This window comes from Lactuca serriola, chromosome 5, assembly GCF_051521515.1.
Source record: "Lactuca serriola cultivar US96UC23 chromosome 5, Lser_US96UC23_V15, whole genome shotgun sequence".
Classification (NCBI taxonomy): domain Eukaryota; kingdom Viridiplantae; phylum Streptophyta; class Magnoliopsida; order Asterales; family Asteraceae; genus Lactuca; species Lactuca serriola.
In genome coordinates this window covers 346,179,885-346,192,212 of record NC_136412.1, presented here as the reverse complement: position 1 = coordinate 346,192,212, position 12,328 = coordinate 346,179,885, and the positions used below count along the sequence as shown (strand labels likewise).

Here is a 12,328-nt window from a genome sequence, read left to right as displayed (position 1 = left end):
CATGCTCAATGGTTGAGAGTGTACGAGATTCGGCCACTAATTCAAGCTTTGCCACAATGCATGAAGATTAAATGGTATATTGGTTTTTTAAGGGTTATGTATTAACCCAATGATGTTTGGCCAAAAAAATATATTTTAAAAGGTTCCTAAACTAGTTTATGTTCATTACAAGGGTATAAATCAAATAAAGTTATGTTATTTATACCATTATCATGAAAATAAAGGGGTAAACCGTTTTCTTTGCGTGTTGTATATCAATCCATCCCAACGGTTGATGTGTACGTTTATATGCTCCAACACAACAATCCTCCCCTAAATTTGAAGACTCACACCAATAGTATCAGATACCAAGAAATTATGACAATCATACCTTCTCTATCTTAAATTCGTAATTTTCTCAATTCGTCAAACCATAAGGTGCAATTCAGCCAAAGTTCATTGTCTAGTGTACATAATCGTTACATCTAGGACTTTCTATGGTCATTGACTTGCTTATTGAAGTTTGAAGTCAATAACATGTTCATCTATTTGATTATTCATATTTTATGGATGTTTAATTATATCAAGTGAGCCATTTTTTTATTGTCTCGGATGTTAGGGTTATTTTCAATATTTATTAGAAGAGTATTCACATATTCCCATAACAAGATATATATATATATATATATATATATATATATATATATATAGAGAGAGAGAGAGAGAGAGAGAGAGAGAGAGGTGAGTTCAACATAGAACCATTTTTATTCATAGATCCATAGAACCATTTGTTGACCATTAATGATGTCCTAAATTATAACATTTATTTAAAATCAATCCCAATAAAATAGTTATGAAAAATTCAAGCATCACTTATATATTAAAAAGAAAAATCAAACTCCGTGAACCAACAAAACATCAAGCATTGAACATCAAAAAAATTTATTACGATTATTGTTCATTAGTTAATATTGTCGATTACTATTTCATAGATGAACATTGTCGACTACTATTGATAATTGAACATTGGAAAATATATAAACATTCATAAATGTTCATAACTGAACATGTATGAACGATATCCATTTATAACCCATAAATTAATCATGTTCATTCGTGAACTTTGTTGATTACTATTTCATAGATAAACATTGCCAACTACCATTCATAATTGAACATTAGAAAATATATAAAGATTCATAAACGTTCATAACTAAACATATAACACTATCCATTTATAGCCCAAAAATTAATCATGTTCATGGTGAACATGTAGTAATGTTATAACTATCACGTATGAACATTTATTCAGAAATGAAAATTTATTCAAAAACCCATAAAATTAATCATGTGCATATATGTTCATAGGTGAACATGTATGAAAGTGTTACATTACAAAACATTTATTCAGAATTGAACATTTTTACAAAAACCAAAAACTAATCACGTTCATACATGAATATCAAATGCAAGAATTCCACAAATCAAATAGGTGAGAGATGATGCATTATAAATAGAAAGATGAGAAAACTTTCAAGTATATCTATATCATGCTTAGTTAATAAGTTAAAAGTCAATTAACAGTTGAGTCTTTTCATTCTAAACTATTCCTTTTATGAATTTAATACGTATATTTATAAAACTCGTTTTTTTAAAGGTCTAACAAATTCAGTTGAACTAGTTTTTTGACAAAAGAGTTTGTTCCCACTTGTTTGCTAACAAACATAACATAACCGGTTCCTAGTTCAATAATGAAATCGGCTAGCTAGATCCGATTTTCAAAACCATGCTTGTACTTGTCTTGATGAATGTAATTAGAAAACCACATAATGTTTTATTTGAAACTCACCATTATCGATCTTACTCCAAAAGTTAGATGCGATTTTCGGGGTCTTTCACTAAAAGTAAAGGACCCTTGATGCAATTCATCAAACATGTGGGGTGATTGGTATTTACCCAAAATTTATTTTCTTAACAAGATAATAAAAAGTTCGTAATACGCACACAATTCGGCGCGTGGTCTGAACTGTTACACAACTTTCTGCTTTAACGCTCCTGATTGGCTGTCGATTGACATGTCAACAACTGAGTAACACATGTCATACAATATGAATATGAACATGGTGAGTTTGGTAGTTGGACAGATTACGTTGTATTTATTATTCTGCCATAGGACCCTCTAACTTAATTAATAGTTCGGCCCACTTATGGGATTATACTATTACATCTAACGTGTATTTCTAATAATTTAATGTGACAAATTTCGTCTTTGATTATACTATAATGTAACATATAGTCATATACATAACTTTGAACATAGAATGGTTAAAAAAACGTGTTGCATATATTTGTAAAATGATGAAAATATTTAATATGTTAATTTGAATTTAGATCTTAAATGAATGGGAACATTATGTAAATAGTTAAAAATATGATCGGTCTATATTAATTTTAAAGGCTCTATGCAAAAAGTAACAATGAGCCCTAAATTCCAGATTAGCAATGAATTAGTGATGCACTAGGATATATAGCAATATATTAGTGACAGAGTAGCGGCGGATTATCGACAAATAAATGACAAATCGTCACAGATTAAAATTTTGGACCCTCTTACGACATGGGCCATGCAACGTCGCACACCCAATAATATATGCTTAGGGCCGGGCTTGCACTTACAAATGAAAACCCAAAATTGATTATATTTTTATATGATTCGTCCACTAAATATACCAACAAGTTTGTGCTACTTAATTTTAATTTATTTCAGTTACAAATGACATGGACATAGTTATATATCCGTATCTACCAAGCAATAATAAAAATTAGGAAGGAGTTACCTGTCGTTGTCGCCTTACTTTAATTTCCAAACTTAATAAGAAATCAAGAATGTCTAATTATTTTGTTATGCAATCATAAATTAAGGAGAAAAAATCCCCATATAAAAATTAATTTGTAATTTTTCTCTTTTTCTTATATTTTCTACTTTGCTAACTATCCTAAGATATGTATTTTCGTATATTTTTCATACAATGTCATAAAAAGTAAATTCTGAACATATAGCTAATTGTGAGCATGCACGTGTACAACCATAAAATTCATTTCCTAGTGTCTGTAATGTCAAAAAAAAAGTAAAAATAGTAATGACAGCACATTTATGTGAAGTTCTTGTAATGGTACTGCATACCTAGGTTAGAAATTTTGCATAGGGATGATAAATGGTTGTTGGTCTTCGGATCCGGGTCAAATCAAGATGGAGGTAAAGAAAAAAAGAAAAAAAAAACCTTTTTCCAAGCTAAATTTCACAAGGAATGGCCCTTTCGTCCCAATCTAATCAACCCTCTTTTTAAGTCCGTCTCTTTTGATAATTAAGACTTGATGAAGAGAACAACGACCCTAAGGTTTAAGTCTTCATAACTTTCAGACATGTACAAGACTAGTCCCCCAACTTTATCATTTTGCAAAGTGCACCATAGGTGGATTTCTCTTAATAATTTAGATCCTTAAGTTTCTAGTTTAGCCCCAAATGTTAAATAGTATTACAACTTAAGTCCAATATCCAGTTAAAAGGGGTAAAGTCACGATTAAACAAATCAACTCCAAAATTTGAAAAGTCAACTCTTAATTTCCTACTTTTATTTAGGGGTGTAAGTGAACCGAGCTACTCGGGATCGACTCGTTAAAAACTCGACTCGAGATCAAATTAAACGAGCCTGAGCCAAGCTTGAGCCTAAATATGAGGCTCGTTTATTAAACGAGCTGGAGCCGAGCTTCCATTAATGGGCTCGTGAGCTTAAACGAGCTTATATATATATATATATATATATATATATATATATATATATATATATATATATATATATATATATATATATATATATATATATATACACACACACACACACAAAGAGGCTCGTTTAGGCTCGATTAGGCTCGCGAGCCCACTAAATTGTTCACGAGCCGAGCTTGAGCTTGGTCGGGCTCGGGCTCGGCTCGTTTACACCCCTACTCTTATTGTTTAAAATCTAACCTTTTAATTAATTAAGGTACCATATAGATGATCGTTGCATATCATTATCAATCAAGTTTGTTATCCAAAATCCAAAATCAATCTTATAAATGTATTTATAATCCAATATCACTAAATATAAATGGTTGACAACCTAATCTTATACGCTTAATGGTTTGAGTTGTCATTATTTGCTCTTCATTTTTTTTTGGGTTTTCCCCTTGGTCGCCCTATGGTTGCACCATATCTCTAATGGTTACTTCAAAGTAAAAGTAGAACAACGATCACTGCTTGAACATTATGTTGAGGACATTTCTTGTCTTTAATCTATTTTTGATCTCATCATAAATCATCAACTGAAAATATAAGTCAATATAACATATGGTTTACATGATGGATCTCGCCTTAAATCTTGTATATCTTCAAATCTTCATGTAGTGGTTGACCTTCTAAAAGGTTCGCCAAAGGTGATTAGTAGGTTTCCAAATTCCTATTTTCTTGTCGCCAAACCATTAAGACAGTCAACAAGCTAATTCAAACACTTTTGCAAAAGCTGCTTTCTTACACCGTTATAAGCTAATTTATCAAACACCCTCTTATTCTTTTTGGTGTGACTCAAATACAAATAAGTGGTCACTTTCAATAATTATATTTTAATTCATTTTTATCATTTCAACATTTCCACAATGTATCTATAAATACATATTGGGCCACTTTCACATAAATTTTGTGAGATGGTCACTTTCGGAAAAAGGTTTAAAGTGTGGTAACATTTTGTATGGAAGACACATTTATTATTCAACCATGAAGGTTTTCTTTTTGTTCAATTACTTAAAACTTAAACGTTAAAGCGCTATAATGGACATGCCAAATTGCCAACTTCCATTTTTATGTGGACTTATATATTTATATAAATAAATTCTAAACTTACCGAAATAATAGAATAATGATTACACATTAGAACATCCACAACCAACTTTGAATGGAGCTTGAAAAGTGGATAGAAAGGATTCAATGCATTCACCCTTACAACCAAATAGAACTTACATTATTAACCTTCACTACTTACTTCTCATTATATATACAACTAGAACAACACTGAGTACATCGATTGATTTTTTTAAAATTATGGAAAGAAATAAATAGTATCTATGTAATCTCCTTGCAATTTAAGTCATGATGTTATCTGATTTTCTTGTTAGAAGCAGATAGAACAATGTCCTCCTCTCTCCTCCTCTTCACATTTACAATTACACCCAAAAAACTGCAGGGGAGTCGTGTTTTAAGGTTTTCAAAGTAAGTAAGTTCTCTCATATGTGAACCTGAAAGTTACAATCAATAATGTATCCTTAATTGCAGTAAGTTTTTGTCACATTTAAACAATAAACTCTAAACCCTAAAAAATAGCTCTAAAAACCTTAAACATAAACCCTAAAGCCTAAACTTTCATAAACCCTAAAGCCTAAACTTTATCAGCATACCTGAATTGTCTACTTTAAACCTCTTCTGAGAATAATGAGCATCTTCTTGCTTTCTCTTGAATCTGAAAGGATTACTTAAAAATGGATTCCCGCTTCCCTTATCGACATCTACAAAAAGAAACCAATTAGCCACATTTTATAATTCCTTTAAGACACCAACAGAATGTGGCAAAACGAAGGTATGGATTGAAGACTTTACCCATATCTTTGAGCTTAGTTTTCTTGCTTGAGTTCGATCCATATCCGCAATTCATTGTACTGGGAATTTCATTTACCGAATCATTTCCTCCTGAAAACACATAAAATTTAATCCAATCACCCATTTCTAAACCTAGAGATCGATATCAATCTAAACATACACACAGAGCACTGATTATATACACATACTATAAGTTTGATTTCAAAAGTCACAATTAATCAGGCGTCCTGTTAATTTTTCGACTTATTTCATATGTTCAAAGCCTAGACATCGATGCATTGTACATACATATATGATATATATATATATATATATATATATATATATATATATATATATATATATATGTATGTATATATGTAGATACTAGATAGATAGATTGAGGGAGGGAGATGCTTAACGGCTTACTTTTGGAACCGGATTTGGATAGCTTGCCATCGACAACAAGAGCGCCGGAACCAGTAGTTCCCGTTGAAAGTCCTCGCGAGGAGAAAAAGCTTATTAAGGATTTCCAGGTGACGGAGGAGGCAATAAGATCGACTCCTCTACTTATGAAGTGACCGTTTAACATTAACGTCGCCGGCTCCAGGCCGAACGTACGGGCAATAGAGCCGAGGTCGATCCTTTGTTCGTCGTGCGCCACCACCTGCACCGCCTTTGATATCGATGGGCAAAACAGCTTTACCGTTCTCTTGCTCTCCTCCGACATGTCTCTGTTTTGCGGGTTCTCAGGGCTTCTGGAAGTGTCTAACAACGAATCCAACCTATCAAGTATCAACGATTATATAGACAAACGGTGCATCATTTGTTTGTACGGTACAAATATGAACTGGCTGCTAGATAAAATGTCGTTTTACATTTGCATTTTAGGGCTAGTAAAAATAAACAAAAATTATATAAATAGTCTTTTATATTTTATAAAATTATATAAATATTCGTTAGAGTTCGATATTTGATCTTTAAGTTTTTTTTATCCATGTTTACTCATTTAACTTATTTAATTGTATATATTCAGTCCTTATAACCGGCTATTTTAGGTAAAATAGAAAAAATGACTTAATACGGTAATATATTTCTTACTTTGTATACATTTTACATTTAATGATGTATTTTTTTTGCACATGTAGTATATTTTTTTTTTGTTGCAAAATAAGTCATTGTTGTTTTTGTACACATTCAGTACTTATAAACGATTTTTTTTTACGTTTTTTCTCACAAGATCCTAAATAGGACAATCATTAATGAGATATCGGGGGTTGTTCATGTTTATGGCAATTACAACCTCAATTGCTTGGTGCTTAGGTCTTGCGTTCTGAACGTCGTAACTTCTTGATACGATCTCAAATTTTAATGATCTTTATATTTACCCATTCGTATTTGATTGTCTCGTGTAAGATGTCGTGACAAAAACCTAAAAAACCGATCAAAAGTATTAAATGTGTACAAAAACAATAATAACACATTTTGTAAGAAAAAAATATTAAGGACTAAATGTGCAAAAAATATTAAGAACTAAATGTGTAAAAAGTGAAAAATATATTACCTTATTAAGTCATTTTTCCGGTTTACCTGCACTAGCCGGTCATAAGGACTGAATGTGTACAGTTAAACAAATTGAAGGAGCAAATGTAGACGAAAAAATCTTAATGACCAAATGTATTTGAATCGAAAAGTATATTACCCTTTGCTTTACCAAATGTCACAACTAAAGTTTATAGCTAAAAAGTTTCGGAAAGGGTAGAAGTGGTTTCCTTCGGGGGCTCAGGGTTTGTTTTTTTCTTCGAGATGGAAGTTTCGGTTTGGGTTCACTTGTCCTGGGAAGGTCATTTTATGTGTAGAAATTCCGATTGCATTCCTCAGGTTGTTTGTTTTGATACAGGTGTTAGTAAGGACCGATTTCGAGGACAAAATCTAATTTAAGTGAGGGAGAGTTGTAACACTCGGTTTTGGATTTGCTTCTTTATTAGGGGTTGCAGCCCAATCTTTAGTGGTCATGAGGCTTAGGGCCTTGGGAAAGGAAGAATTTGGCCCTTCTCGGGTGTGGGTCTTATGGTTTAAGTGATCCAAGTGTTCGATTGTGTCTTCAGAGGTCAATGGTATAATCGTAATTTGATAATTCGATCTTTTATGGATTTTGGGTTTTGTTCAGGAGGTTTTAAGGCTTGGGTGTATTGTTAGAAGCGTAGGGCTTCTCGCTACCTTTCAGTGGATATAAGGTTCGTTGGAAACGGACCTAATATGAGGAAGTTATGTCATTTTTAAGATATTGGCAGAATTGGACCCTAATGAAAAATAGTTGGCAAATTGGTCCCATGCATGCAAGGATGGTACGCGCGTGTCTGGCTGGGTACGCCCAACGTAAGCTGGGGATATGCCCAACGTAATGGTCAGAGTGCCAAACCCTGATTTTTAGAGTTTAGGCACTATTTAAGCATCTTTATGAGCTCAAGGCTCTTTCATTCTCAACCTCCATTTCATTCTAAGCCTCATTTCGGAAACCCTAACCTCATTTTGAGTGTTTAAGAGATCTAAGTGTGCTTTTTAGTGTGTTCTTGCTCATTTTCAAGAAAAGGGTGGTTGGTTCTAGCTTGTGGTTCAATGGAGGACGTTTAGATCCAAACTTTTGGCTTCATTTCCAGCTCATCCAAGGTATAAAGTTCTCATCTTGACTTCTTATTGTGCAAGTTTAAGTTTAGGGAAAAATTAAGGGTTTTTATGGTGTATTAAGATCTCCTTGTGAGTTTGAGCCACTCCAGGAGCTTGAAGTGATAAATCTTACCTCTTCTGATGTTCCTAGTTCATAAAAATGCTTGCTTGATGTTTAGAATTGGTCCATGCATGTCATACTTGGTTTATGTTGGGTCTTAATGGATTAAGTTGGTTGTTGGGTCCCATTGAGTCATGTAAATGCATAAAGGTGCAGACTTTATGCATTAAGAGCTTAGTTGGAAGGTCTTCAGAGGTTTTGATGGAAGGACTTAACGAATTAAGTCGTGAATTAAGTTTTGGAGAAATTACGGTGACGCCGCGCGTAACTAAAGGTACGCCCAACGTTCGTCGATCTGATGGATTTTGGGTTGCTGTGTTTTGGGCATTGCGTTCATTTGGGCCACTTTATTGGACTTGTTGTTTGGGCCTTTGGGCCATCTGAGATTTATTTTGGACAAGGAATTATTAGGCTTAGGATAAGGCCCATATAGGTTGGGCCCAATTTGGAAAATTGGGCCATTAGTGGACTTTTATGGAACTTGTAGTTTTGGGCTTGGGCCTCAGTTTTTGTTCATGTGGCATTAGGGGTAAAATGGTCATTTTACCCAAGTATCGATTATGGATCATAGTTTGGAACCCAATTGCTAATTGGGTGTTGTTTTGGTATTGATAGCTTGGAGGAGTTGTCAAGGCAGCAACTAGGGATTTCTTCAGTGAGCTTCTGCTTTTGAGGTGAGTTTTCCTCGTTGTATTTACGGGTCGAAGGCACCAATGTCGGTCCTTTGGATTGTTATCCTGGTTTATCGTATGATTGAGTACTGTGGTGATCTGTTAGATCTGTATCCTGGTTGATAGGATGATGCTATGCTTAGTGATCTATTAGATCTGCTTGTTATCTGTTCTGGTTATATGTTTAGCTGTGTATATGGTGTCGTAGTATGGGTGGGTTGAGACTGCAGTGCTTTGTGTTGTCAGTCAACAAACCTGAAAATGTTTATATCGATATATTGTTATGATTTACTGGGCTTATATGTGTTTGGATATGTTCATGTTGACATCTTGTGTGGGGTTGGGTTGAGGCGGTCCTGCTTTGTGCTGAAGGCCAACAGACCCAGGGCGTCCCGAATAGAATGAAGACCAGTAGGGTGTGCCAGTCAGGTCGAAGTCCCGTCGAGGCGTACCATTCATGCTGAAGGTTTTGTGAGTGTACTAGGTAGACTGTAGGCCGACATGGTGTACCAGTCAGACTGAAGGCTTTGTGGGCGTACCAGAGGGACTGTAGGCTAGTTGTAACGACGTAAAATTTTAACCAAATTTTGAAATTTCAAAACACATTGTTTTTAATAAATAATTATAAAATGCCACAATGTCAATTCACCAAAACTCATGATCAAAAGAAATCAATATATCAAACTCCATGATCCCCTAAATCATAAAACAATCTCCGGTGTGTGTACAATCAAGCCGGTGCCTTCTCGTGATCCTGAGAAGTACCTGAAACACATAACACATACACGGTAAGCACAAAGTTTAGTAAGTTCCCCAAAATACCACATACAACACATTAGCCACACGAGGCTATAACTCTGTAAGAGCCTCTTGTCAATGTGTCTCAGTGGGACCCTCCGGTCCCAACTCAACAAGCTCAATAATAACAATACTCAACATAAATCACAAATACATAATATGGAATATCAAATACACAAATAATCACAATAAGCAGCTCAATCACACAATGTACCACTCAAGGCGAGTATAGTGAGAAGACTCACGTTGCAAGAAGTCAACAAAAACTCGAACTCAAACCACCAATCTAGCCTCCACCTAACATACACAACAATTATCCCTAATTAATCACGGCTCTCAAGAGGCTACACTTTCTCTCAGAAGGGTAAAAGACCATTTTACCCCTCAATGCCCCTAATTGTCCATAATTTGACCCAAACCCTAAAAGTCAACAAAAGTCAAGGGCAGGGAGTACGCTGCGCGTACCAGCTCCTTACGCTGGGCGTACTCGGCTGCCATGCAGATATTGGGGATGCGTGACCCCTACGCTATGCATACTGGAATTACGCCCGCCATACGCTCCAGTTTCACCCTTTCACTTGTTTGGTCTTAAATAGTTAAGACCTTGGCTCATATCTCACATCTAGACTCTCTAATAGCTCTTAACCCATAAAGTCAGGGACTTTAAGCCTTTGCATGGCTGGAAAGGTCCCAAACACACAAAACATTCACCCTCTTGATACAAAAAAGCACATATCTCATGCATGGCTTGATCCCAACATCCGAGATAGGATTTTTATGACTATACACCACTGAATATACTCAAAGGGGGTGGATCATGGTCTCTGGAGTACAATATCACATAAAGTCTCCAACTTTTAGGACAAAACCCTAGAATACTCTACCAAGATGCAAAAACCAAAAGAGTGAGAAAGTTCTGAGCTTTGTACCTCAAAATGAAGCTCCACACTAAGATAAGCCCAGATCCAAGGCCTGAAATCCCCCTCCTTCTTCTTCAAGTCTCCTTCTTCACTCCAAAGTAACTCAAGAATGCTCCCAAGGCTTTCTAATGCACTCACAAGCTCTAAGAACGGAAACTAGGGTTTAGGAGGGTTGGTGACTGAGAATGGTGGCCAAGAATGAGGCCATCATATCCTTTAAATCGGGGTCTCACCCTAAATTAGGGTTTTCACTCTGAGCCTAGTACGCCCAGCGTACCCTCTGGTACGCCCAACATACTAGGTGGCTTCCGCGTCAAATGCACGCATATGAGTACGTTGTGTCACACCCCCAAACCGAATTAGCGGAAACATTTGTGGTTGGAGGACGTCATGTACAATATCATAACAATGCATAATAGTAAAACAAGCAACAACATCCATTGCATTAATAGAATAGTTAAATACATGTGTGTTCTTTATTAAAGTTTAAATGACACCAAAATATATAATCAAAATAATGACGAGTCTTGAATCCACTCTGTCCTTCAAAAGCTGCATGGGTATACATGTCTACTGGTTCCCTGAGAATACAAGTTATTTTGAAAGAAAGTATCAACATAAATGTTGTTGAGTGCATAAGTTTTTAGTGTCATTTATAGTAATTAAAAACTTCGAATGTTTGTATTAAAAATATTGAAATGTTTGTAAAGTTTTCCCAGAAAATCCTATATTTCCTGCTTATAATGAAAAGTGGCCTTCTACCCGAGGCCCGACTGTCACTACTAGAAAACAGCCCTTTAATGACGCGCAAACAATGACACTTGCTGATAGAGGATGCGCATTTGTGCGTGCCGTAAAAAATAATGTAAATTTTGAAAAATTTGATGGATAGAGGACACACATTTGTGCGTGCCCTAAAATTAGTGTCACAAAAGAAAAAAATGGAAATGCGGAGGGCGCCTTTCATAAAATGTGCATCGTCTAAATGTGTCACTTTATAACATTTTATTGAAACACACATTTTTAAGGCGGGATTTCACCCGCCTATTGAATCCCAAAAATTAAACACCCCCCCTCGCCTCTTCCAATTAGCAAGAAAAAGCCCTAGCCCTTCGTCTTCATAACAGCATCGCACCACCACCCAACCTTCGATCTCGCACCGCCAAGTGTCTCCGACCATCTTCTCCAACCATTCTTTCATGTCGCACTACACCGATAACAAAACCCCCATCACTATTTTAAACCACTCGTGATACGCATCCTCACCCTCTTCTCCAGATCTTCATTCTCTGTAAAAACCCTTCTACCATCGATGATCAAATTACACTCCTAAAAATTACACAATGAAATCCCAAAAGAATTATAAAAAATCCCGCTACTAAGAAAAACCCCAAACAACCGGTGGTATTTTCACTAAAATTTATGGACTCTCTCATGCGATTTTAGCGATTTTCATTTCCCCCTATTTTTTGGCATCAATCACTTCTTACGCGGTCTTTATATAAAG

The 12,328-nt window shown here is 35.2% G+C and overlaps 1 protein-coding gene across 1 annotated transcript; it reads right to left on the bottom strand.

Moving 5' to 3' along the window:
• Positions 1-4,962: 4,962 nt before the first annotated feature.
• On the bottom strand, positions 4,963-6,435 carry LOC145052089 (amino acid-ligase). The gene is made up of 4 exons (XM_078999899.1): positions 6,074-6,435; positions 5,666-5,755; positions 5,467-5,574; positions 4,963-5,307 (listed from the first exon to the last, which is right to left on the bottom strand). Exons 1-4 carry the CDS (start codon positions 6,372-6,374, stop codon positions 5,168-5,170), a joined length of 639 nt encoding a protein of 212 aa, XP_078856025.1. The 5' UTR covers positions 6,375-6,435; the 3' UTR covers positions 4,963-5,167.
• Positions 6,436-12,328: the final 5,893 nt, after the last annotated feature.

Bases quoted from the DNA above. Each gene is read 5' to 3' on its own strand.
- LOC145052089 (XM_078999899.1), bottom strand. From the start codon at position 6,374: ATGTCGGAGGAGAGCAAGAGAACGGTAAAGCTGTTTTGCCCATCGATA. The intron at 5,756-6,073 runs GTAAGCCGTTAA...ATGTGTTTTCAG, and splicing joins ATCCAAATCCGGTTCCAAAA to GAGGAAATGATTCGGTAAAT. The intron at 5,308-5,466 runs GTATGCTGATAA...TGTAACTTTCAG, and splicing joins GTTTAAAGTAGACAATTCAG to GTTCACATATGAGAGAACTT.